Source organism: Lissotriton vulgaris, chromosome 1_1 (assembly GCF_964263255.1).
Source record: "Lissotriton vulgaris chromosome 1_1, aLisVul1.2, whole genome shotgun sequence".
NCBI lineage: Eukaryota > Metazoa > Chordata > Amphibia > Caudata > Salamandridae > Lissotriton > Lissotriton vulgaris.
In genome coordinates, this window is record NC_141685.1 from 1,586,161,480 (window position 1) to 1,586,189,294 (window position 27,815).

At 45.0% G+C, this 27,815-nt stretch overlaps 1 protein-coding gene across 1 annotated transcript in view; it reads left to right on the forward strand.

Annotated features, from left to right (window-relative positions):
* Positions 1-27,815, forward strand: part of LOC147750843 (GLIPR1-like protein 1) — a 462,095-nt gene that overhangs the window by 241,103 nt on the left and 193,177 nt on the right. Inside the window, exon 3 of the mRNA XM_086931421.1 lies at positions 24,686-24,786. Coding sequence (XP_086787547.1) covers positions 24,686-24,786 — 101 coding nt within the window. The remainder of the gene's footprint in view (positions 1-24,685; positions 24,787-27,815) is intronic.

Genomic DNA, 27,815 nt, shown 5'->3' on the forward strand with positions numbered 1-27,815 from the left:
GCATCAGCTTCTTCAATGAAGGGTCTAGACAAATCCGGATGTTTTAGCACTGGGGCCGTTGTGAAAGCCTTTTTTAAATCTTGAAAGGCCCTTTGTGCATCAAGAGTCCATTGAAAAGGCTGATCTTTTTGTAATAATTTCGTTAATGGGGTAGCCCTGGCAGAAAAATGTTGAATACATCGGCTTCAAAAATTAGCGAAGCCTAAGAACCTTTGTATATCTTTGATGGATTTAGGTTTGGGCTAATCTTGAATGGCCTGTACCTTTCGGTCTGCCATAATGATTCCTTGAGGGGAGATGATAAAGCCTAGGAACTCTACTTTGTTAACATGGAATTCACATTTGAGCAATTTACAATAGAGCGAATGTTTCCTCAGCATAGTTAAAATGGTCTTTACATGTAGTTCATGTCCTGCATTTAAATTAGAGAAAATGAGGATGTCGTCAATATAGACAATGACGAATCTGTCCAGATATTCTCTTAAGACATTGTTTAGGAAGAATTGAAAAACGGCCGGGGCATTGCATAAGCCAAATGGCATTACACAATATTCAAAGAGGCCATACCGAGTACGGAAGGCCGTCTTCCATTCGTCACCAGGACAAACTCTAACAAGATGGTATGCCCCTCTTAAGTCCAATTTAGTGTACACTTGGGCTGTTCAGACCTGATCAAGGAGCACTGGTATAAGCGGTAAAGGATATCTGTTTTTTACCGTGATGTTGTTAAGTGATCTAAAGTCAATACAAGTACGAAGTTCGTGATTTGCTTTAGGTACGAAGAAAAGAGGAGAGGCGGCAGGCGTTTTTGATGGTCTGATAAACCCATTTTTTCAGGTATTTATCCAAATAGTCCTGCAGATGTTGATTTTCCATCTCAGTAAGAGCGTATACTCTACTGCAAGGTATCTTGGCTCCAGGAACTAACTCAATTTCACAATCATACTCACAATGTGGTGGTAAGGTTTCCGCACTCTTCTTGCAAAATACATCAGTAAAAGAGGCATATTATTGCGTATGCAACACAATGTCTTGCTCTGCAGCAGTGGCTATAAAATGTGCTCTGGTTCTTTTTTCTCTGGGAATTAGTATGTCTTGGGTTTGAGGTGCCAATGATGAAAGACACTCTTGATGACACCACTCGGAATCAAATATAATGTTTCTTTTGGCCCAGCCTATGGTGGGGTTATGTTGAGTTAACCAGGGCATACCGAGAATTACCCCAAACTGCGGTGCATCAATGAGATCAAGACGAAGGTGCTCTGTATGTTTATGCTCAGCTGAGTGAATGATCATAGTTAAGGTCACAGTGGTATGAGTAATCATGCCTGAAGTAAGTACTGTACCATCGACTGCTAAGACTGCTTCCGGTTTGCTCTTTTTGATGGTAGGAATTTGTAGTTTAGAACAGAAGTTAACATCAATAAAGTTTCCTGAGTCCACCATAACTATTACTTCTGTCTTTAAAGCTTCCGGAATAATGAAATAAGCATTTAGAGTCAAATGTGGCGTTGAACTCTGAAGAGTATTAGCTAATAATTAACCAGAGGAATCACAAGACCTACTCAAGGAAGTCCCCTGTTTCTTCCTCGAGTTTTCTTGTTTGGGGTACACTGCATTTGTTGACTTAAAACCCTTGGGTTTGATAGGGCACTGTTTAACAAACCCTTCTTTCTACAGTATAAGCACAAGCCTGCTTTGCGTCGTGCATCCTTTTCTTCTTGAGTGAGTGGTTTCCGTAACCTTCCAATTTCCATAGGTTCACTGTGGTCTACAGCAGATGGATAAACTACCTCTCTGAGGCAAATTGAGTTTTTGAAATCTGTTTTCTTTTTATCGCCTTTTCTTTCAGCTAACCGATGATCTAATCGTAAGGTAAGAGAAATCAGTTCTGCACAATCTTGAGGTTGAGGGTATATTGGGGCAATAAGGTCTTTGAGATCATCTTTTAAACCTTGATAAAAGAGAGCTGACCGTTTTTCCTCAGGCCAATTAGTTTCAGCAATCAGCCAATTAAACTGTGTCAGATAACTAATTAAATCTTTATTTTAAGTTCGAGGAGTTCTCGATCCGCTGATCCAGTGATTGTACGTCTATGAAACACCTTTTCAAACTCGGCTTTAAAGGCTGACCAATTATAAAGTAAAGGATCGTTGGAAATCATCAAGGGCAATCTCCACTGAGATATAAAATAAGGAAAGCTATACATGATTGTGCATCTAAAAAGGAGGTTGGTTTCACCATGAAATGCAATTGGATTTGAGTCAAAAAGGTTTGAAATTTGCTTGGGTCCCCAGCAAACCTTTCAGGAGAAGCCAGAGGTACAGTTGAAGGAACTGTTCCTGAGACAGTCGTAGCCGACCCTGTAGAAGATCCTCCGAAAGTGGGAGAAGTCTTAGGACTTACCAGAAGTTGACTTTGTATTTGCTAAACTCGACTAACCAAGGTGGCTGTTTCCAGTCTAGCTGCAGTTAACTCCTTCTGCATGTTTCCTAACATTTTACACAAATCATCTAATGTGGCCATCTTGGCGATACTGCTCAAGAGGAACAATATACTTGGGCAGATTATTCTGTCAGATCCAGTTCCTCAGGAGCAGTACCCTTAAGAAGCCTACCTTCAGGCAGCCTTGACTCTGCGCTCAGGTAACATCAAAGTATCAAGATGGCCAGATGGGGGAAGGGAATTAGGGAGGGTACTGTGGGGAGGGAGATCTGGAACGGAAGTAAATGACCGTTGAGCTAATTGTTTCAGTCTATATTGCAGGTTCATACAACTGTAATCATTGTACATATTAAATATATTATAAACAGCTAATACCTGTAAAGGAAAAAGATCAAGCGTGCCCTTGTAGCGATTCATCAGATACTGGTAGGTTGAAGTTGTGCATGTCTAGCTTTCAAAGAAACAATCAGAGATTCCTTAGACAAACTGACACTGTCTGTAAAATGATATTCTGAAACACTGATTTAAGTTACACACAATAAGTTTCCTAGAAATGGTTACACAGTGTACTTTAAACCTGCTTTAAAATGTTTGCACTTGGTTAATTATTCGTTGTCCCAGTGTTCATTAGTGTCTCATTATTTTAAGCCCAGAAGTGAAGGCCTTTCAACATGAAAAGTGAAATAAACACATCCAAGCACAAATTGTCTTGATAATATAATTTTGGAATGTTAGTTATTCCTAGAAGGAAAGTCAGAGGATTTTTGCTAAATAATTGTTGAGCAGAAATTAGACTTGACAGGAAGAGCTTTCCAAAATGATTTAAGACTAATTACAAAGAAACACACGCACACTGAAATGTGCTCAGTCAAGTTTTTTTAAATGAAAAAATGTCCAAAGTCTCATTGCGAGTTTAATTCTTTAAAGCACTGGCTCTCAAGGATTTCGAAATAATGCCCTAGAAATGCTGCCAATAAATAAAAGGAAAACGAAGTTTCCTACCTGAAGTGGCAGCTGCAGGAAATTCGATCGGGAAATGCCTTAGGGAATTAACTGATAGACGCGAGGCTGAACTGTGCAGAGGAGATGCCAATAATAATCTGCAGGGTGTGTCTGGATGCGGTCGCTATATATAGCGAAGGAAGCAGGTACGGCGGCCGCCGAGGGGCATCACATAGTGCTACAATTTAAGAGCTTATGAAGTGGAACGCTTTTCGACAAAAATAAAACAAAGGGCAATGTTCAACACACAAAATAAAAGGTAATGCTGAGCAAAATGCTCAATAAAGGCACTATTTGATATTAAATAAAAGACAACAAGTGCACTTCAACAAAGAAACACGTGCAGCAATTGAAGGAGTCACAGCCCGAATCAAGTTTTTTGCCAGTACAGTGTGACTATAGCTTTACTTTGGAACAAGCATGGCAGGAGTGATTAACATCCAAGCATGGCAATTAAGATCCAATAAGCAGCAAATCACAGAGCCCGCATATTTAACCAGGCGCGTAGAGTAGCTAGGGGATCATGAAACTAGCTCCTGGAGCCACCCACACCTCTCAACTCCTGTCAATCACAAGCCAGACATGCAATTCACATCAGGCAGGCAGACACACAGCACACAGAAATGCCAACTACTAAAAGTGGCATTTCTCCACCAGTCACCATAAATCTGCGCACACCATTGCACAGCATTTATTCTCACAGGTTCATACATACTTACCTCGCCCCTGCACTCCTCTCATATGAAGAATTACAATGGACACACATATCCCCCATGCATTCCTATGGGAGGGCAGGCCAATCTCACCACACTCACTCAGCGCGTGCACGCACTTTACAATGGGCCACAGTGCTAAAGTGCACAGAGGCCAAAAACTACCAATATCAGTTCACAGAAAAGGCAAAAAGTTTAGGAGTGAACCTGCCAATAGGGCCAAGTCCAACAATCAGCAGATGCTGATAATGCTTAGTTAAGGTATGTAAATGATACATGCTGTTGGGAAAATGTACTGGTACAATTATTTGAATTGTATAATAGATCAGCTACCAAGTTTTCATGTTACTTATGTGTGACATTTCCAGAGTTCCAGTGTGCCTATAAATGACATTCCCTAGCCAAATTTGCAACACTTTGAATGGCTCTAATAAAAAGACAGTGCACAGCATAAAAATGTATACCAATAACGCACAGGTAAATGTTTTGATATTACAGAGAGAAGTGTGTATCACATAACAGAAGGAAATTCTGTTCTCACAGAACACCAAAACATTCGATCATTTGACATGGAAAGCATTTATCAAGACTAAGTATTAGGGCTGCAATAATCTCCCCATGGCATTGGATTTTTCTGCATCACACAGCATGTGGGCATTGTATTGCATGGAACAGAAATAAGCCCAATATCCATTGTATGGAAATGTGTGATTAGAGTATATAGACACATATGCTACATGGGGAAGGCTATCAGGATATGGAGACCAGATTATCTGAAAGAGACTTCTAGGTGAATATTCCATACCTTAGAATTATCTCCAGGCATTAGATTGGAACTGGAAATTTTCATGAGCAGTACCCCTGCATGCTGAAAAGTAGCGTCATCCATGCCGGAAGTGACGTGCGCGGTTCCTGTATAGGTGCCACCCCGCACGTTGATGTTAGTTCTTTTCTTTCTGTGACAGTCAACGCAGGTCCAGAGAGCTTCCCCCACCCATTACAAAAATTCTATTTATTGCCATAATAGTACAATCACAGTTATGTTTTCCTTTCCTCTTTTCTTTACCTCCCTACTTCGTAACACCCTCTTCAGCACTTTAAATAGTAGTTTTTGGAATCGACAGAGTGGTCTCTCCTATTCTCAGCTTTGTTTTCCTGCTTATAGACCCCGATATGTCTGCCAGGCCCCCCAAATGTTCTCTCCTTTCATGGGGCATCTTTTACCTTTGTAAACTGTCAGATCTGCTTACCTTTCCCAATCTTCCAATGTAGGGGTGGGTGGTCGCTTCCCACGCCCTCGCTATATTTTGCTTCACCACCACCGCAGCAAGAGACAACCATTGTTTTGTATTTCGAGGCCAGTCTTCATTTGCCCCCGTTAGCAATCGGAGCCATTTGGGGTCCACAGGCACCTCCATGCCCACCACTTCTGCCATTCTTTTGGCTATTCTAGTACAGTATACCTGGAGGGTTGGACACTCCCAAAGCAAGTGGAAGAAGAAGCCTTCTGCCCGAGCCAACTTTTGACTGACCATTTTGGGCTTTTTGTAGTAATCTTTTTGAAATGTTTCTCCTGGTGTGGCAGGATGTCCACTAAGAAGCCTGGCTTCAAGCCCTGCGGCTCCTGTCATTGACAGATGTCAGTGGCAGACCCACATCTTATTTGCATTCGATGCTGCAACAACTTGCATCAATTGCCATGCCATGCACCCCAAGGCCTTGAGGTAGTGCTCCCTCAAGCTCCTTGCCCCCTGATTGCGGTCAAGAGAAAGGCCCCGAGATCTATTGTGGAGCCTAAGATCCTAATCGTGTACCAAGTTGTCAGGTAATTCCCACAAGCGCAAGAAAAGTAAGAAGTCAGAGAAGTTTTTGACTGCACTCGGTCTGTCGAAGTCATCTGACGAGACGAGGGAGCGTCGTCATTTGAGGGTTGGGCCGGCTCCACGACTCCCTGAGTTTCCTGGAGATGGAGCCACCCCTGCCGAACTCTGTGAGATTTATGAGATCATGCACTTTATATTTGGGTGGCCTGCTCCCGCTGGCACACCTTTGGGTCCCTTGGGATTGGGAGAGTCCCCCAGATTCTCCGCCAGCGGCCCCTGCTCCAGTCAGGCCCATGCATCTTAATTGCCTATGGTCATATCACCGCAACCTTCCCCAGATCCAGTCCTGATGCCACACTTCTGGCACTATCCCCCTATGCATCCCCGACCTGAAGTTCCAGTGCGCGCGGCATCAGGAATTTCTCTTCAACATGGTCCACATATCGGAGGGAACTGCTGAAGATCTGCAGTGGAGATGAACGAACAGCGATTGGATCAGGGACAGACCCCTCCCGCTTCCACAACCAGATCTGACAGTGATAACAGATGAGTTACTCCTGGGGTAGGACAGCCATCTAGGGAAGGTGGAGATCAGAGCCCTATAGTCTGCAGTCGACTCTGGACCCCACATCAACCTACTGGAGCTCCATGGCATCCTACTAGCATCTGCCCTCCATCTAGGGAAGGCTAGTGAAGGTGTGTGTTGATAGACAACACCACCACCATGTGGTACTGCAACAAACAGGGCGGGGTTGGGGTCATGGACCCTTTGTCAAGAATCTCTGCATCTTTGAACATGGCTGGAATGTCAGGGCATTTCCCTGATAGTTCAACACAAGGTGGGTCAACACCTGGTGTGCTTTCTGAACGCCAGGACATACAAACTAAACCAAAGATGCCTAGTGGATCATGAATAGCGTCTCCATCCAGAGGTGGTGCAAGGTCTCTTTCAGCAGTGGGAAGAGCCTTGGTTAGATCTGTTTGCCAACACTGAGAATGCACAATGTCAGCAGTTTTGTGCGCTGGAGTTTCTCTCTCGATCCGTGATGCTTTTCATCTTGAGTGAAGCTCATGCCTTCTGTACATCTTTCAGACCAGACCACTCCTGCCCAGAGTTCTTAAGTAGAGCAGGAATGACTGGACCCAAGTCATTCTTGTTGCTCCAGACTGGGCTCAGAGACTTTGGTATGCCAATCTGTTGAGAATGGCCATCGGTTCTGCATTCAGCCTGTCTCATCACCACCCCCTTTTCTGAATCGTTTTTGGCCACTATAGGTGTGGCAGGGTATACTCAGACATGAGTCCCTTTCTCACTGCTCCACCAGGATTCAAGCAAGCCGGGCCGAAGACGGCTGAAATGCCAGAAACCGGTCCCCGGTAGCTTGTCTCCTTTCTGGTGAAGAATTGGCTTTGTAGTTTAGTCTGCCCTGTTCCCATGATGCACTGGGCCAGGGACAGACTGATTTGCATATAGCCAGGTTCTGAGCTGGGATGGGGCAGTGAGATAAATAACGGTGATGGATCAAGCCCTGATCTTTGGACTGGGTAAGAGTGGTCTGCTTAATTCAGACACTCTGTTCATCACCACCCCCTTTTCTGAATCGTTTTTGGCCACTATAGGTGTGGCAGGGTATACTCAGACATGAGTCCCTTTCTCACTGCTCCACCAGGATTCAAGCAAGCCGGGCCGAAGACGGCTGAAATGCCAGAAACCGGTCCCCGGTAGCTTGTCTCTTTTCTGGTGAAGAATTGGCTTTGTAGTTTAGTCTGCCCTGTTCCCATGATGCACTGGGCCAGGGACAGACTGATTTGCATATAGCCAGGTTCTGAGCTGGGATGGGGCAGTGAGATAAATAACGGTGATGGATCAAGCCCTGATCTTTGGACTGGGTAAGAGTGGTCTGCTTAATTCAGACACTCTGTTCATCACCACCCCCTTTTCTGAATCGTTTTTGGCCACTATAGGTGTGGCAGGGTATACTCAGACATGAGTCCCTTTCTCACTGCTCCACCAGGATTCAAGCAAGCCGGGCCGAAGACGGCTGAAATGCCAGAAACCGGTCCCCGGTAGCTTGTCTCCTTTCTGGTGAAGAATTGGCTTTGTAGTTTAGTCTGCCCTGTTCCCATGATGCACTGGGCCAGGGACAGACTGATTTGCATATAGCCAGGTTCTGAGCTGGGATGGGGCAGCGAGATAAATAACGGTGATGGATCAAGCCCTGATCTTTGGACTGGGTAAGAGTGGTCTGCTTAATTCAGACACTCTGTTCATCACCACCCCCTTTTCTGAATCGTTTTTGGCCACTATAGGTGTGGCAGGGTATACTCAGACATGAGTCCCTTTCTCACTGCTCCACCAGGATTCAAGCAAGCCGGGCCGAAGACGGCTGAAATGCCAGAAACCGGTCCCCGGTAGCTTGTCTCCTTTCTGGTGAAGAATTGGCTTTGTAGTTTAGTCTGCCCTGTTCCCATGATGCACTGGGCCAGGGACAGACTGATTTGCATATAGCCAGGTTCTGAGCTGGGATGGGGCAGTGAGATAAATAACGGTGATGGATCAAGCCCGGATCTTTGGACTGGGTAAGAGTGGTCTGCTTAATTCAGACACTCTGTTCATCACCACCCCCTTTTCTGAATCGTTTTTGGCCACTATAGGTGTGGCAGGGTATACTCAGACATGAGTCCCTTTCTCACTGCTCCACCAGGATTCAAGCAAGCCGGGCCGAAGACGGCTGAAATGCCAGAAACCGGTCCCCGGTAGCTTGTCTCCTTTCTGGTGAAGAATTGGCTTTGTAGTTTAGTCTGCCCTGTTCCCATGATGCATTGGGCCAGGGACAGACTGATTTGCATATAGCCAGGTTCTGAGCTGGGATGGGGCAGTGAGATAAATAACGGTGATGGATCAAGCCCTGATTTTTGGACTGGGTAAGAGTGGTCTGCTTAATTCAGACACTCTGTTCATCACCACCCCCTTTTCTGAATCGTTTTTGGCCACTATAGGTGTGGCAGGGTATACTCAGACATGAGTCCCTTTCTCACTGCTCCACCAGGATTCAAGCAAGCCGGGCCGAAGACGGCTGAAATGCCAGAAACCGGTCCCCGGTAGCTTGTCTCCTTTCTGGTGAAGAATTGGCTTTGTAGTTTAGTCTGCCCTGTTCCCATGATGCACTGGGCCAGGGACAGACTGATTTGCATATAGCCAGGTTCTGAGCTGGGATGGGGCAGTGAGATAAATAACGGTGATGGATCAAGCCCTGATCTTTGGACTGGGTAAGAGTGGTCTGCTTAATTCAGACACTCTGTTCATCACCACCCCCTTTTCTGAATCGTTTTTGGCCACTATAGGTGTGGCAGGGTATACTCAGACATGAGTCCCTTTCTCACTGCTCCACCAGGATTCAAGCAAGCCGGGCCGAAGACGGCTGAAATGCCAGAAACCGGTCCCCGGTAGCTTGTCTCCTTTCTGGTGAAGAATTGGCTTTGTAGTTTAGTCTGCCCTGTTCCCATGATGCACTGGGCCAGGGACAGACTGATTTGCATATAGCCAGGTTCTGAGCTGGGATGGGGCAGTGAGATAAATAACGGTGATGGATCAAGCCCTGATCTTTGGACTGGGTAAGAGTGGTCTGCTTAATTCAGACACTCTGTTCATCACCACCCCCTTTTCTGAATCGTTTTTGGCCACTATAGGTGTGGCAGGGTATACTCAGACATGAGTCCCTTTCTCACTGCTCCACCAGGATTCAAGCAAGCCGGGCCGAAGACGGCTGAAATGCCAGAAACCGGTCCCCGGTAGCTTGTCTCCTTTCTGGTGAAGAATTGGCTTTGTAGTTTAGTCTGCCCTGTTCCCATGATGCACTGGGCCAGGGACAGACTGATTTGCATATAGCCAGGTTCTGAGCTGGGATGGGTTAGTGAGATAAATAACGGTGATGGATCAAGCCCTGATCTTTGGACTGGGTAAGAGTGGTCTGCTTAATTCAGACACTCTGTTCATCACCACCCCCTTTTCTGAATCGTTTTTGGCCACTATAGGTGTGGCAGGGTATACTCAGACATGAGTCCCTTTCTCACTGCTCCACCAGGATTCAAGCAAGCCGGGCCGAAGACGGCTGAAATGCCAGAAACCGGTCCCCGGTAGCTTGTCTCCTTTCCGGTGAAGAATTGGCTTTGTAGTTTAGTCTGCCCTGTTCCCATGATGCACTGGGCCAGGGACAGACTGATTTGCATATAGCCAGGTTCTGAGCTGGGATGGGGCAGTGAGATAAATAACGGTGATGGATCAAGCCCTGATCTTTGGACTGGGTAAGAGTGGTCTGCTTAATTCAGACACTCTGTTCATCACCACCCCCTTTTCTGAATCGTTTTTGGCCACTATAGGTGTGGCAGGGTATACTCAGACATGAGTCCCTTTCTCACTGCTCCACCAGGATTCAAGCAAGCCGGGCCGAAGACGGCTGAAATGCCAGAAACCGGTCCCCGGTAGCTTGTCTCCTTTCTGGTGAAGAATTGGCTTTGTAGTTTAGTCTGCCCTGTTCCCATGATGCACTGGGCCAGGGACAGACTGATTTGCATATAGCCAGGTTCTGAGCTGGGATGGGGCAGTGAGATAAATAACGGTGATGGATCAAGCCCTGATCTTTGGACTGGGTAAGAGTGGTCTGCTTAATTCAGACACTCTGTTCATCACCACCCCCTTTTCTGAATCGTTTTTGGCCACTATAGGTGTGGCAGGGTATACTCAGACATGAGTCCCTTTCTCACTGCTCCACCAGGATTCAAGCAAGCCGGGCCGAAGACGGCTGAAATGCCAGAAACCGGTCCCCGGTAGCTTGTCTCCTTTCTGGTGAAGAATTGGCTTTGTAGTTTAGTCTGCCCTGTTCCCATGATGCACTGGGCCAGGGACAGACTGTTTTGCATATAGCCAGGTTCTGAGCTGGGATGGGGCAGTGAGATAAATAACGGTGATGGATCAAGCCCTGATCTTTGGACTGGGTAAGAGTGGTCTGCTTAATTCAGACACTCTGTTCATCACCACCCCCTTTTCTGAATCAGGATCTTCTGTTGCAGCAGCAAGATAGGGTTCCCCACCGAACCTATCAACACACAGCCTTTATGTGTGGAGACCGATCAACAACTGTTGATGGCTTTCGACCTCCCGCCGAAAGTCTGCAGTATTATTTTGGCAGCCAAATGTCCCTCAATCAATGTATAGGCCTGCTGTTGGGGCAAGTTGGTGGCATGGTTTGCAGAGAAACAGGTTGACCCTCTTTCGGCTCCCCTCTTTCAGGTCCTTCCTTCTCTTTATCCTTTCCCTTGTCCTGCAGAGCTCTGCTCTGGGCACCGTAAAGGGCCCTCTTTCTGCCATCGCAGCCTTTCTGTTGTTGCATGATGAGGCATCCCTCTTCAAATCCCTTGTTGTAAATAGGTTCTTAAAAAGATTTGCAACATATTTTCCACCTTTGCCTTCATCATGCCTCAGTGGGACCTTATTCTGGTCTTACCGTTTCTGATCTACGTTGCCTTTGAGCCATTGCACAATTGTCCTCTCAAGCTCCTTACCATCAAAACTGCCTTCCTGGAGGCAATAACATCTCCCCGAAGGGTCAGTGAACTTCAGGCTTTGACATGCTTCCGTTCTGGAAAAATCCGCCTAGACAAGCTGGTTCTTCACACTAGAGCTTGCTTTCTGCTGAAAGTTGTCTCTCCCTTTCATGTAGGCCAGTTCATTACCCTGTCTACCTTTTATGTCTACCTTTTACTCTCCTCCTGAGAGTAGCGACTTCACTGTCTGGACCAAAAAAGAGCGTTCTCGTTTTCCCTTGACAGCACGAAATGTTCTGGGTGGACGACCAACTCTTCATGAGATATTGAAGATGGAAAGGGCTGTGCAGAAGCAGACCATCTCCGAAGGAATCATGTTCTGCATTAAAATCTGCTACGCATTGGCTAAGAAGCAACCCCTTGAGGGCTCGCTTGCTCATTCCACCAGAACCAAACTGCGACCACTGCGCTAGCACGTTGAGTCCAGGCCATTGACATCTGCCAGGTAGCAACATGGGCTTCTCTGCACATGTTCACTAATTGCAACTGCCTGGACAGACATGTCCATATAGGACTTTTTAGTGTGAAATAGTTTTGCGGAGCCACCTCCGGGGAGGTATTTCTTGGGGAACTAGTCTAAGGTAAGGAATCTACTACTAGAAGTCTCTATCAGATTAACGAGTTACTTCATTTCAGTAACCCCTTATCTGGTAGAAACTGTATCTAGCCACAGATTTCTTACCAATCCACCCATCCTCCCCCACTCTGCAAACAGATTTCTAGGGACAAGGATTTCCCCTATCAGGCCCTAGTTTTTCACACCAGTGGTCAGTATTCTTCGTGGTTCCATGCTCCTGGTGTGGAAAGTCGTGAAAAGAAGCGCTGGGGTGGCACCAATGTAGTCATCGCACATATCACTTCCAGTGCTGACAACGCTATGCGTAGCCAAATGACGCCACCTACTGGCCCACAGGGGTACTGATCTCGAAAAATTTCTGAATGCAGTCTGAAGCCTGGAGATAATTCTAAGGTAAGGAATCTGCTGCTAGATAGAGTCTCTACCACGTAAGGCGTTACCGAAAGCAAGTAACTTGTTCCTCAAAGCCAAAAAACCAGGACAGCTATAGATGCGCTGAGGAGTACTTAAGAGTGTTATCTAGTCCATGCACCAATCTGCATGGACTAGTGATACTGTGCTCCGACATAGGACTTTAATTACACTAAGTGGCAATCATGAACCACTGGCTAAATAGAAAATATAAGACAAGCATGTTTCTTTTAATTGCATGAGGAAATGAGATGCATATTTTCACCTATTCCGGCTCAGAAACAAGTTGGAGAATGCCAATCTGTTTATTGGTAACCCTGCTCATTTGACGGCACATGGCATGCTGCTTGGAGGATCCTTGCATTACAGTGTCACTTAAATCTTTCTGAAATGTTACATTGAACATGCCTCATTGCTATGCCTTGTGACATAGCACATGACACTTGGTTGTTACCTATTCTGTTTGAGCAGGTTCCTTGCTGGTATGTGACCATGACATATAAAGAAGCAGGGCACTAGTGAAACTGTATCATGACCAGTATTCATAGCAACTGTCAGAAGGCTCTCGCCTCTCCTGGTACTCCCAGCAGCAGCTCCAGAGAAATTTAGTCTGCACTGGTTACTGCTAAGTAAGCAGACAATGTCTCAAAGGAACAAATTTGCAAAGGAGCTAGAGCTAAGAGGCTTGCATCATTGGAGTGCGGATGTGCAGGCATAGAGAAGCACTTCTGCAGTGAGAATTGTTAGGGCAAGCTGGAATGCAGGATAAAGAAATGTGGTGCAAGAATTTACAACCAAATCACAGGGCACAGGGGGCTGGAACACGAAGATTTTTGTGAACAGTCATGCCATGTGAGACTATGGGCCTAATTTAGATTTTGGTGGTTGGGTTATTCTGTCGCAACAGTAACAGATATCCCATCCGCCGAAGTATAAATCCTATAATATCCCATGGGCACAGTTCCCACCAACGTGCGCGCTTGCACTCGCACCTCTCTTAAGTTGAGTGCGCACTGCCGGATGTGCAGCGCGCACACACACAGGACATCCCGCTAAATAGTCGCGCCGCTTCTTTGAAAAAGTGAGCGGCGCGAAAATCAATCACTTCCTGCATACGGTGTGCCGGTGGAAGAGTTGGGACTCGGGGTGCAGGTAAGGATAGCTTTGGGGCTTGGGGCTTGCGGCTGTTGGAATTTGCAGGGCAGATTGTGGGCTTTTGTTTAAGTATTCATGCTAATCACAGCCCCTTCAGGAGCTGTGATTAACATGAATAGTTCAACAAAAGCCCCCAAACTTCACCGCACCGCGCTTTAGAAACAAAAGAGTAGAGAAAGTTTAAAAACCCAGCGTGTTCTTTCAGAAAGTACACAATGGGTTTTTAAACTTGCTCTACTCTTTTGTTTGTAAAACGCGCTGCAAGAGATATTGTGGGCTTTTGTCTAAGTATTCATGTTAATCACAGCTCGTGAAGGGGCTGTGATTAACGTGAATACTTAAAAGTCCACAATCTCTACACCTTCAACAACTCTCCGCCTTCCTTGAGACCAACGGATCTCTCGACCCCTCACAGTCCGGTTTCCGAGCAAACCTCAGCACCGAGACCGCCCTCATCGCAGTCACCGACGACATCAGGTCCCTGCTCGACAACGGGGAAACTGCTGCCCTCATCCTCCTGGACCTCTCAGCAGCCTTCGACACCGTATGCCACCGCACCCTGACACTGGAGTGGATCATCTCGTTCCTCGCTGGAAGAACCCAGAGAGTCCGCCTCCCTCCCGTTCCAATGCGCAGCCACCAAAGTCATCTGTGGCGTTCCGCAAGGATCCTCACTCAGCCCCACCCTCTTCAACGTCTACATGAGCCCTCTTGCAGCCATCGCTCGCCAACACAACCTCAACATCATCTCCTATGCCGACGACACCCAGCTGATCCTCTCCCTCACCAACGACCCTGCCACCGCCAAAGCCAACCTCCAGGAAGGAATGAAAGACGTCGCAGAATGGATGAAGATCAGCCGTCTGAAACTGAACTCAGACAAGACGGAAGTCCTCATCCTCGGACTATCTCCTTCTGCCTAGGACGACTCCTGGTAGCCCCCTGCCCTGGACACCGCACCCAAGCCAACGGACCACGCACGCAACCTGGGCTTCATCCTGGACTCCTCCCTCACGATGACCAAGCAAGTCAACGCCGTCTCGTCCACCTGCTTCAACACCGTGCGCTGATCTTCCGATGGATCCCCACCGAAACCAGGAAGACGGTCACCCAGGCCCTCGTCACCAGCCGTCTGGACTACGGGAACACCCTCTACGCTGGAACCACAGCCAAACTCCAGAAAAGACTCCAGCGCAATCAGAACGCCTCAGCACGATTCATCCTGGACATCCCTTGCCACAGCCACATCTCTGTCCACCTGAAAGACCTGCACTGGCTCCCCGTTAGCAAGAGGATCACATGCAGACTCCTCACCCATGCACACAAGGCTCTCCACGACGCGGGCCCAAAGTACCTCAACAGCCGCCTCACTTTCTACACACCCACCCGCCAGCTCCGATCAGCCAGTCTCGCCCTCGCCTCCGTCCCACGATTTCGGAAATCCACCGTCGGAGGAAGATCCTTCTCCTACCAGGCAGCCAAGACATGGAACTCCCTCCCCACTCGCCTACGGCTGACTCCGGACCATCTCTCCTTCAGGAAACAGCTCAAGACCTGGCTGTTCAAGCAGTAGCGACCCCTCCCCCCCTTTAAGCGCCTTGAGACCCTTACGGGTGAGTAGCGCGCTATACAAATTTTTGTGATTGATTGATTGATTGACTTTCAAATATTGTGTCTCAATAAACATATAATAGATCACACACAGTGACCCAAGGCATCATAGACTGCACATTTGGCATTTTCAAATTGTGCTTTGATTATGTTGATTATACAAGGTGGTCCTGCTGTTCTCCTCTTAAGTAGAGAGCAAGATCATCCTTACCTGTTGTATGTAGCACAATTTCAACTTGCATAAGGGCATAGACATGGACCAGCACTCCGCAATCTTGCCTAATCAAGGTCACTGAGCAGGCCTTTGCCCAGAAACTAAGATATGGATGTACATATCTGACTTACTGTTTGATACTTCACCTATGCTGCATGTTTGTTTGTTGTATCACATTGAAAGGACAGTATTAAGTCACCAATCATCTGTAGAAAATACCTCCCGAGCTGGTTTCAACATGCCCATGTGAATCCCACTTAATACATGCCCCGTCTCACTATTTTGTTGTGTAGTGGGGAAAAAGTGTCATAGCCTCATTTTCCTAGATATTATACCTGTTGTGCACGTGTATCATTTTCAAACAATTTTTATTTATGCATGTGGTAGTTTTTTCAGGGTCTCTGGCATGAATGACGCCCCTAGTTTGCTCTGAATGCATCGAAGGTAGTGCACCTCCTCCTATAATGTCATCCATTTCTGCCTTTTTATGCCACATACTACACCGACTGTGCATATCCAGAAGTTAATTATGCAAAAGTGTCAAATCAGAATTTCCTGAGCCATCCAGCCCCTTGACCAACATCCAACTTCATCCTGCCGCTCCTGTTCCTCTCATGAACCCCAGAATGATGTGAAGGGGATAGAAATGGTCTTCATCTTCATTCAGAGAGGTTACCTGGTCAGGTTACTTCAGCTTTATAGGGGCTCGAGACCCATCTAGCCGACAGTGCATACCTGGTTCAGGCATGATATTAGCATCTGGGGATCCTGCCCGAACAGGCCAGATGTGAAGAAGCGCTGGCTCAAGGTCCTGGACATCCAGGGAAGGTCTTCAAGCATCAAGCAAGACATATGTTCCTGCGCACGACACTGGAGGAGGATCCTGGCAAAGGTCTGGCTGGACTTCAGTGCTTCGAGCTCAGTTGCTGGAGCTTGGGATGAAGCAACACTGCAAGCCCTTTCCCATATAAAGCCAACTGTACCCAACTGCATGACATGCCAATTAAGGTCATGTGATTTGTCTAAATGTGTATATTTTTATGCCAAAAGGTGGTTCTTGCCGTTTAGTAAGATAGGGCTGAAACAATCATGAAAAGATTTGTTCAGTCTCTGGCATAAATCTGTGAAACGTCAACAAGAATCTACATACATATGGCTTGGACCTCGCATCAACAATGTTGAAAGCTGTTGATACAGAAATAAGCTAGATGTTCGCTGTAAAACTGGTCCTTCACTAGGCTCCATGACTCCTATGACATTGGATCGTGTGTGATATTTAGCTTTGAGAGTAGTCTGAAATGCACAAGTTGAAGTGTATTGTGAAATACAGACGTGGGTGGTAATCATGCATTGTATCATTGTCATTTGTAGCACACAATGAACAACTTGCCTGGACCTATGGACGTGTTCCTCTCTCTTTCTTCACAGCTGGGAGCACATGAAACATACAGGACAGGCACCACCAGACCATCAGTGGAGCAAGCAGAGCAGTCTTCTTCTTCAGTTAAAAAATGTAGTTCCCATAGAGGCACAATATCTTCTGAATGAATTAATTTATTTGATAATGCGCACAAATCACCCCAACCGGAGTATCTCGGCGCACAGTCAGCACAAATGGGCTAAAATCAAATCTAAAACAGTACCATTTTTAGTGCTTTCCTAAATTTGCTGTAGTCAGGGCTGAAGCAGAATGAACTATTCTCACAGATCTGAGTATGAGGGTGGATCTGCCTTGCGAAACACAAAGTGGCATATGTTCCTGTCCAATATAGCGAAGGATGATATTAGGCCTCCATGAAAGTACTGCATAGTGTAGACTTGGAAAAGAGCAACAGATGCCCAAACAGAGCACAGAATGTTGATGTGAGCGTGGTGGTGACTGCTACTTGTGTGAAAGAAAGGATTGACCCTAATGTAGGGACAAGGCGTGTGAATGGGGACCCAAAGACCCGAGAAAAAAGGAAAGATTCATATTTTCATTCTTAAGGGGCAGAAATGATCTTTTTGACATCTAATTAACGTTGGAAACGTCCTATATCAGGCCTGATAGCCACATTTTCCTAATACACTCTAACCCAATTACCATTTTCATATTGTTTCTTAAGATTCTTATGTGAATGTATATAATTTGCGCAAAGATAAATGGGCACAATATTGCCCAGTAGATTTGGTACATGCACTCGTTGTTTGTCAAAAATTAAAAGAAAAGAAATAGCAGTGACCATCTGATGATGGACTTCTAATCCTAGCTCTCCATTGTGGGTGTCCTCATAACATTTATACACAAGGTTAGTGATTAGTATTCAATCTTTGATTAGATTGGCAAAACAACCTCCTTGATAATTCACTTAACCCAATCAGATTGGGGCTAACTGCTGCGTTAAAGTTAGTGCTAAATTTATCTCTAGAGATGGTGATACTGTTCTTTTACAGTTTTTTGCTGGTGTTTCCCCTTTAAATTGGGAATTTAAAAAGGGTCTATGGAGTTATCTAGCTATATTATAAATTGTAAGTGTATCTATTTAAATACAAGCATTGGCATAGCCAATAGGTCTCGCCTTTGGGACCTTATAAGTGTTTAGCCATGCAGCACATTATCACCCACTGGGCCGATTTCTGTAATGGAACTGGTACTTATGTAAATTGCTTTGATACCTTCATTCGTGCTACATAATGCCAAAAAATACAAAGGAATGAAAGGAGAATTGCTTGCAGATTTCTGAGGTGGGGGAGCGAAAAGATGCACTCTGTAGAGTTACGCTGTGCCTACCTGCTGTAGATGTTTCGTTTTTCTCCCCAACAGTTAGGCTAAAATGCTGATTGCTAACGTTCTTCTGTTTTGTTTAACCAGAAGAATGATCATCCGGTCAACAAATGGTTAAGCATTACAATGTAGCTATTTACTGAAACCCCACGAGGATTGTTCCCTTCCTCCCCAAGACATGAGTGGCCTTTAAGGAGCTTTAACTACTGTAGCAGCTCCTTGTTGCCTTCCAGGGTAGGCTTGTTGGCCAAGGGCCGCTCATTAGATGGTACTGACGATTCCACTGAAAAGTAAGATCTCACCGTAATTTATTTAGTTTCTGTTCCTTTGCTTTTTAGAGAAAATGAAAGCGCACTCTTTTGGAGGTGGGGTGGAGGGGACGCGCCTACTAATGAAAGCGGCAAGGTTCAGAAATTGAACCTGACCCAAAACAGATGGCATCCTGCGTGCCCCCACTGCTGGCTCCTATTATATAATGCCAGTATCAGATCAGGAGTTGAATTGAAAGGAGGCAAAAGAGAGTTTTCCCAATGTGTAAGTGAAGGCAGGCTAGAGTATGCTGCCTCTTGGTGCCGAGTAACAGATGTTTATTGCCAACCAAATGAATGTTAATTAGTTTGTCGACATCTAGTAGTATGAAAGGCTGAGCAGACACGCTGAGGTTCAAACCTGCGGTAGTGAGGTGAAACATAAGATTAATAGTGTGCTTGCCTTAAACTTAAGATTGCATTATATGATGATGTCTCTCCCCCGATTCCTGAATGCCATCCAAAACACGCTTGACCTGGTGCCTGCCAGTTATTTCCGCGAAATTGAGGGCCTCCAGAGGAAGCTGGTATGGGGCGACCTCGCATAGCATTGGCAAAATTGACTTTGCCCTGGTATGATGGTGGTATAGCGTTGCCTGATATCAAACGCTATTACTGGGCATCCCAATTGAGTGCAGTCAACCATGCCATGAACGGTCCTGTTCCGAATCCCGCATTTGAGATGGATTGGTGGCAGCTACCCGGGGGCGACTATAATAGGGCGCTCTACTCTAGAGCTGACAGGAAGAATCTGACGGGCCCCACCGGGGTGGCGGTACGAGTATGGGGTAGTGCAACCACGGCCACGGGGTGGTCGGACATGCTAACTAGAGCAACCCCCCTGTATGCGGCTGAGAGACCGGGCAGTCTATGGACGACAAAGGGATTTGATAGATGGGACCTCATTGGCATCAGTAAGGTCGGTGATCTTTGGGTCAAAAACAGAGTGAAGACTTTCGATGAACTCAAACAGGAATATAAATTGAGTGATAGGGAATACTTCCGATATATCCAGGTCCGCCACGCGCTTGAGTCGGTATTCCGAGCCGGGACTACTATTCCGGAGTCCTCTCCCCTGGAAGACAGAGTGCTTGACGGGTATGTCCCTGATAGCACTATATCTCTCATCTACAAATTATTGACCGCTCGGACCTCCTTGTACAGCTTCGTGGAGCTTGGACCGGCGATTGACTGGAGTTGGACGATGAAGACTGGCAGGCTGAGATATGATCCCCCAAAGAGGTCGCGATTCCGGCGCGTCTCCGGCTGGTGCAATTAAAGATTTTGCACGGTGTCTATGTCACGGGTCCACGACTGATGTGTATGGGTTATTCCGTGGATGGGTTGTGTAGGCGTGGTTGTGGTATGCTTGCTACCTTCCTTCACATTATATGGGAATGTCCGGAGGTTGTGGTTTTCTGGAACCGAGTGCATGCTGTGATGGGAGAGGTGACGGGTGTTGAGTTATTGCCTGAGGCCAGGCGTTGTTTGTTGAACATCTGGGAGCCGAATGATTGCAGTGTTGCTCAGACTCAATGGGCCACCCTCGGCAACATGATTGCAAAAAGGGACATTGCCCAATTGTGGGGGTCTCAAAGGGCACCTTTAGTCTCAACCTGGAAAGAAAATATGGACTGGTGCATGTTCAGAGAAAAAATTGCATATGTCGCCCGTGGTAGGCCCAAGAAGTGGGGAAGGATATGGGGTCAATGGAATTCGTACCGAGGAGAGATTTGCACTCCCCCTTTTATAGAAGCTTCCGACATTCCCCTGTCCCCATGACTGTGCGTTTCAGGTTATTTGCTTCCTATTGTGTATGATTTATTTGTTTGCTCTCGGCCCCCCTCCCTCTTCAAGATCTCTCATCCTTCATTGAATTGCTCCCTGATCAATTTGCTCCCCCTACTGCATGAGACAGCCACTACAATGTATAGTTCCCGCCTCAAACATCTTTTTTGTGTTTTTCTTTATGTTTGCTTATAAAATATAAAATGTGAAACCTTTTATTTATCCTCCAATCGCCACAGGCTCTCTATAATATTGTGCGTTATCACTGCCGGGCCCTCGGGTTGTCGGCTGATGAGCTGTGTATTATTGTGCTTTTGGTATTTACTGCTACTGACCAGCCTCCATGGTTGTAGGTCTGTAATTGTACTCCTTTTCTTCATAATAAAGGTTTTCAAAAAAAAAAAAGATTGCATTATATAATGCCAGTATCAAATCAGAAAGCGAGCACAGTAGAGAAAATCAGGAGCTGAAATGAAATGAGGCGAAAGTGAGTTATCCAAGTGTGCAAGTGAAGGCAGGGCTGGAGTATTCTGCCTCTTGGTGCTGAGTAACAGATGTTTATTGTCAACCAAATTATTGTGAATTAGTTTGTCGGCCTCTAGTATGATGAAAGGCTGAGCAGACGTGCTGGGGTTTGAACCTGCGGTTGTGAGGTCAAACATAAGATTAATAGGGTGCTTGCCTTAAAGTTAAGATTGGCTTCCTCCTTCTACAAGTCAACAGCAATGGGCCTAGTATGACAGCGAATGCACAAGTTTCTCATTACAAACAGAGCATTGGCAGGGCTGTGCGTGCGCATGTGGGTTGTGAAGGGAGGGTTGGTTAAAAAGAATGGCGAGAGAGAGAAGCGGGGCGAGTGAGCATGGCAGCGCAGCGAACGCGCTAATTAAAAACAGGTGGTGACATGACCCCGAAAAGATGGCACCCCAGCTCGTAACTGCAAGCCGTAGGCCGTGGGCGGATACATTTACTGGGAAAGGTGGGACATGCAGCCGCCTTTGCCCATTTGCGGGCTGTCTTTTTAGAAAGACACACGCAAAGACCAATTGAAATAATGCAGAAAAAAAAGACATTCACAAGCGTGAGGAACGTCCAGAGCATGCGCGCTGCACTAGGCTCAACCTAAAAAAATGCTGCCTCCAAGGCATGCCTTTGATTTAAAATATATTTTGGCTTTTTCATTTCTGCACCAAAAGTATGTGTTTCACGACCTGTATACAGCAACAGATAATTTTTGTTTATAAATTCAGTTAAGCTCCCTATGATAAGTAACTTAGGGCCAGATGTAGGTAAAATGAAATTTGCGAGTCCTTAATACTGAATTTTACCGATTTGCTTTTAAGGACTTGCAAAATTGAATTTAGGTAGGAATCACTAAAATATTAGTGATTCCTTAATATTCCTTAATAACGAATTGCAAATTTAGATTTGTTAATAAGGAATACCTACCCATTCATTCCTATGGGCTAGGAGGCCCATAGCAATGAATGGGAAGATATTTACTATTTGTGATTCGGTATTAAAGAATCGCAAATAGCGGGAGCTATTTCAAGAGTGCCAGGTTGTCAAAAGGACACCCCGTTGCACCCCTGAAATGTGCATGTGTGCACATGTGGCACACATACATGCCCTAAGGGCATGAATGTGTGCCACATGGCACTTTAAAAAAAGCAAAAAAGTGCTTTTTTAAAGGAAATCGCTAATTACCACCAACTTGAAGTTGGTGGTAATTAGTGAATCCTTAAGGCTAAAGTGCACTTTCTTTTGTGCTATTTACATTGCATTTAAGGAATCACAATTTTGTGATTCCTTATTTTGCTAGTAGGTTTAAACTCACCTACATTGCTCTCAGCCAAATAACGATCGCAAACGCTGAAATTCAGCTAATTTCAGCATTAGCGATTGGTATTTGGCCACCTACATCTGGCCCTAAGGGCCTGATTTAGAGTACAGCACAGTACTAAAGTTCAGCCTGCCTCAGAGTACCTTCTTTTTTTTTTTTTTCTTTTTTTGGGTAGGAGGAACATGGCGGTCGCGGGGCTGCTCTCTCAGACACTTCCAAATTTGTATGCCCGGTTGTTAAACAATGTTTAACACAGTTTACCTGAAGCGCGGATGAGTACTCCCGGGAGTGTTGGTCTCTCTACGTTTTCTCCCGTATATATGTAAAACTGGCCTCCCTGAAAAAAAACACTCTTTGTAATAAACAGGCTATACTATACACCAGCAAAAATAGCAAAATTTGCCCACGATCCTCCACCAAGCTGTCCCAGGTATGCCCTAATCCATGCCAATGATTTCCATATTTTTTTCCAATGCCCAAGTCTTGATCTCTTTTGGAAAGGCGTGGGAGACACGTTAACATCTATTTTTGACATCGATTTGGAAGTTGACCTACCTTTAGTCTTTTTTGGTATGAACGATCTAACTAAGAGAGTATGCTCACATAATCAAAAAGCTCTCCTGTTATACTTAGTACTCTTAGCAAGAAGAGAGATCTGTATTAAATGTAAATCTGCTACCCCCCCCGGGTAGGGAAGACTGGCTTAGAGCTGCAGTTAACATGTCAAGACTTGAACAAGACACTGGAAATGGATGCCCTCCCAATATCTGGCAACACTTTACAAGATGGGCACGACAGAGGTCTTTGATTAACTAACCAAAGTTTTTATAATTGGGTAACACGGTCCTATGATTACACCAATCCTCAATCACGAGAGGAAGGCCAAGGGGCCTAGACGGAAACAGTGAGCCAAGGGGCCCCCCAGAAACTAAGAGTGTGAATTGGCTTGTTTAATCTGTGAAAGTCTTGGTGAAGATGAGGGGAAAAAAAAGAAAAAAGTACATTCAGTATGATAGCGGTGGAGACTACTTAGTTGCTGGCGCTGACACTCACCTCCAAATGCCCAATGGTAGAGGTTTGCCCATTTGACCGCCCGCCCGATTCAGAGTAAGCAATCAAATAGCCACTTTTCAATGTCCATCTCAGTGAAAACTTGTAAATGACCATCAAGTCACAGGAGAAATCTCCCATGGCGAGGGGGGCATTACTTTTTTTAATTTCAAAAAGAAAATTCACTTTGGGATTTTGTTTTTGGAAACAAAAACAAAATGGAATTTTACTGTATATGTTGGAGCTGTCTGTTAAACTTTCAATGCATTGACAGGAATTGCCGTGAGGCAATGACTACAAATGCAAGAGATGTCCTCAGGGCATCTCAAAATTCAGAGGCCAGTACTCTCAAAATGGTGGTAGTAAAGTACTTTGCCATGCCGACGGTACATACTCCGTCTGCCGAAATCAGACCTTTAGATAAAGGGCCTTATAACAATGAGGTTCGGAAAACCTCCAACCACAGGTTGGAGGCTTTCCAAGCCTCATCAAGGTTTCATTTCCGACCACCGCATTACAATGCAGGCAGTCATAAATTAAACTGGACGGTCATACTGTCTGGATTCCGACAGGCTCAAAGAGCTTGTTGGCCAGATGGAGTCTGGCACGTAATCCCAGTGGACAGCGTTTTTGCCGTTGGGATTCCGATGCTCAGTTTCCAATAGACTTTCCTTGCTGGGCTTTCCAACAGGGAAAGCCTGTCAGAAAGCAAGTTTGGGGCCCCCTAGCAGGGCCCCCTTCTATCTGCGGCCTCCGGATGGGGCTGGACAGAATTTACCATTTCTCTATGGAAGCTTGTGCTACGGCTGGTTTACACCGCAGCACAAGCTCTCATTGAGTAGCATTGTGATTGTGGTGTCAGTACTGCCGACTGCAGGTCAGTCGGTCCAGAGACCTCAACGTCAACTCCGACCGATAATGTAATCGAGCCCTAAGTTTTTTCTTCTAATAACTACTCTTAGCGCAGAAGAATTTTGTTAAATATTGTAATTTAAAACATTTAGGGCCCGATTCACAGAACTAACTTAAGACAAAATCCTAAACTTACTACTTTTAGTATTCACAGAAGTAAGGATTTTGTCTTAAATTTGTCTTAAGACAGACCTAAGACAAAATCCTAACTTAAGTCTGTCTTAAGTCTGTCTTAAGACAAACTTAAGACAAAATCCTAACTTCTGTGAATACCAAAAGTAGTAAGTTTAGGATTTTGTCTTAAGTTAGTTCTGTGAATCGGGCCCTTAGTGATTGATTGTGCCCTTTTTCTGTGCTAAATATGTATACACAATTTTTTTTGTTAATTACTTTTTTTACATATTGTAGGCTTGTTTATTCTTGTAACTGATTTTTTGTTGTTGTTTACAATTTCCTGTGATATAGGTCGTTTGGGCAGAAAGTTATAAAGTGGGTTGTGCTGTTCATTCGTGTGCTATGCTGAGTGGTTATCCTAGGATTTTCACAGTGTGCAACTATGCACCAGGGTAAGTACAGCTACAGTGCTATAATCCATAGTAGTTTTTTTTATTGTACCTATTGACACAAACATTGGTAATTGTGACTCGCAATTTGCGACTCGCAATCAAGCGCAAATTGCGACTCGCAATTTTCAATGGTCGTACATCTGACCCTCAATCTTTATTTAACCACCTGTATCACATCCCTGCGCTTCCCTATGTATAATGCTAGGTGATCACTTTGCAAAACATAAGTTCTTCTTCCCCAGTCAATCGATGAAAAGCAGTAGTAATCCTAGGCAAAATATGGTGTCATTTTCGTCTTCCTTCACATCCTTTTTCATTTCTGGGTACAAGAGTGAGAGGCAGTTGCCACTGGTATGAGAGACCGCAAATGAGAGGTGGAGCAGCGTTGACATTTTGGTCTCATACATCATAAGGATGTGAAGCCATCCTCAGGACCGTAGATGCTAATAGAGTTTTTTGACACAATTAGATAAAATGAAGTAGTTATAAGTCAATGTAAATCATGAATATTATATAAGGCAAGGCAAATGCATCACTAAAGGCCTTGTAATGCAAGGAATTACTTGAAAACGTAATGATAGTTACACCAAATTTTCTAGCGCAATAAAGGGACCGGCTACTTTGACCCAATCGCCGACGCTGCTCCACCTCTAATTTGCTACAGATTGGATTCTTAAACTGTTGGATACAAATTGTGGACTTTTTCTCAGTTATCAGGAGAGTGGACTTCACGTACATAAATCTATGAACTTTAAACAGGAACTTTTTTGATTTGAGTTACAAGATTAATGTGTGTAGGGTTTTGTTAGTGTTTCTATGTACCCTAGCTCTCACTTGTTTGTTTACTACACAAATATATGACTGCCCATATGTTTTTGTGTATACTTCTTTTACTTGTTCTTTTCATTTTAGTTGTTTTGCTTTGTCTTTAATTGACTTTAAGAATAACTCTATTGATTAAGTCCTTCTGACAAACCCTTGGTTTAAACCTTCAATGGAATAAACCCCTTTCTTATCATTTTTACCGTGCATATTATGTCCTGGATGGCCTCTTCAGGTAACTGGAGTGAGAGGCAGACCTATTTCATAGACAGTTAGTACTTGTGCCTTTGGAGTGAAAAACATGCTTATATTCTGAATGGTATGTGCAGGTGGCTCTGGACTAAAAGACAGGCTTACGTCCTGGATGGTCTGTATATGTTCCTCTGGAGGGTAAGAGAGGCTTATGTCCCAGAAAGCCTCCTCAGGTGTCCATGGTGTCCCCAGAGTGAAAGACAGGTTTATGTCTTGGTACACCTTCTAAGTGTCCCTGGTATAACGGAGTGAGAGCCAGGCTTATGTCCTGTACTGGTGCCTCTGGAGTGAAAGACAGGCGTGTGTTCTGGATGGTATGTACAGGTGCCTATGAAGTGAAAGATAGTCCTCTAGAGTGAAAGAGAGGCTTATGTCCTGGACGCATCTCTCTGAAATGTGTCTGGAGTGAGAGGCAGGCTTATTTCCTGGAAGGCCACTTGAAGTGTCTGTAGAGATGAGAAACATCCTTTACATCGCGGTAATTACACTGTGATGCATTTAGAACGCGACCATTACAACGCAAGCGTTACATCGACATGCACTGAAGGGCGCTATAACCTAAGGAATAGTAAGATTTACTATTCCAACACCTTCCCTACTGTACGTAGACTGATGTTGGAATAGTAAATCTTACTACTCCTAAGTCCAGCGCCCTCCAGCGCAAGTCGTTGTAACGACTTGCGTTGTAAAAACTGTGATGTTACATTCCGCGATCATTTTGATCGCGTTGTGATATCACATATTCGTAGAGACCACGGCAAGCTTGTGGCCTGGATGGTCTATAGAAGTGTCTCGAGTGAAAGACAGGCTTGTGCTCTGGATGGTATGTATAGGTGCCTCTGAAGTAAAAGGCAGGGATATGTGCTGTAAAGTCTCTTCAAATGTCTCTGCAGTGAAAGGCAGGTTTATGACCTCAATGGCTTCTTCAAGTGACACTGTAGGAGGCTGCCATATGCCATAGATGGATGTAAAGATGACTCTGGAGAGCAGGTATGGTAGAAGTGAATGTATTTCAATAACCCCAACCAAGGAAGCGCGGAGCAGATGTCTTCCATCTTTCCCTGCTCCAACCTCTCTCCCGCATTTTGGAATCTTGTCTCTCTGTGTTCCATGAGCTGGTATAGAGCGTGACCAATTACATATAAAACATTCTAAATACACATGCCAAAGCCACACATCTTCCCCCGTAGCAAACAAAAAAGCAATACAAATTTTAAATTATTAGCACTCCAGCAATGTATAAACAAGATGCAACAACTAGCTTCTAAAAACTATTACAGCAAACTATAGTAGGGAAGAAAATAAGTAGAAAGAAAACAAGAACTCGGTTTATCAGGTTAAGAACCTGTACCATATAACATTAGCAGGTGACTTCAATAATGAAGTCATTGAGCTTCCTAGGTGCCACTACCCTCCATCCAGACATAGTAATCTTCCCCTCTGCACACGCACATCACTACCAACCTCACATCCTTCAGCCACACAAGAATAATTGTGCATATCATTCTTAATACTATTAGAGAGAGAAGAATTACAGCATAGCTCAACCTCCTCACCACCTACTGTTCGTCCACACTCCTCTCCCATATTAATCAAATCGTTGTACGTACAAAGATCAAGATCCATCAACTAACTTTCATCATTCAACATTTTTCCATACCATCCTTGGACATACTACAATTAGCAAGTTTGCTTAAATGGCACACTTCTCCATTGCTCAATTTCACTGAGTTGGTACCTAATTCCATCACCTTGTGAGAAACTCTAAATGTGGAACTACCTTTACTCTTCATCTTTTGTACTCCAACCTTGACAAAATCTCCAAGTTTTAGATTAGATACTTTCCCTCCATGCATTAAGTCATATTGCAGAAAAAGCAATGAAGCACCCTCTCTGTTAACTTCATGAAATCCTTCATAAGACAATGTATGTAGTCGATGTTCATTTGTATTTAG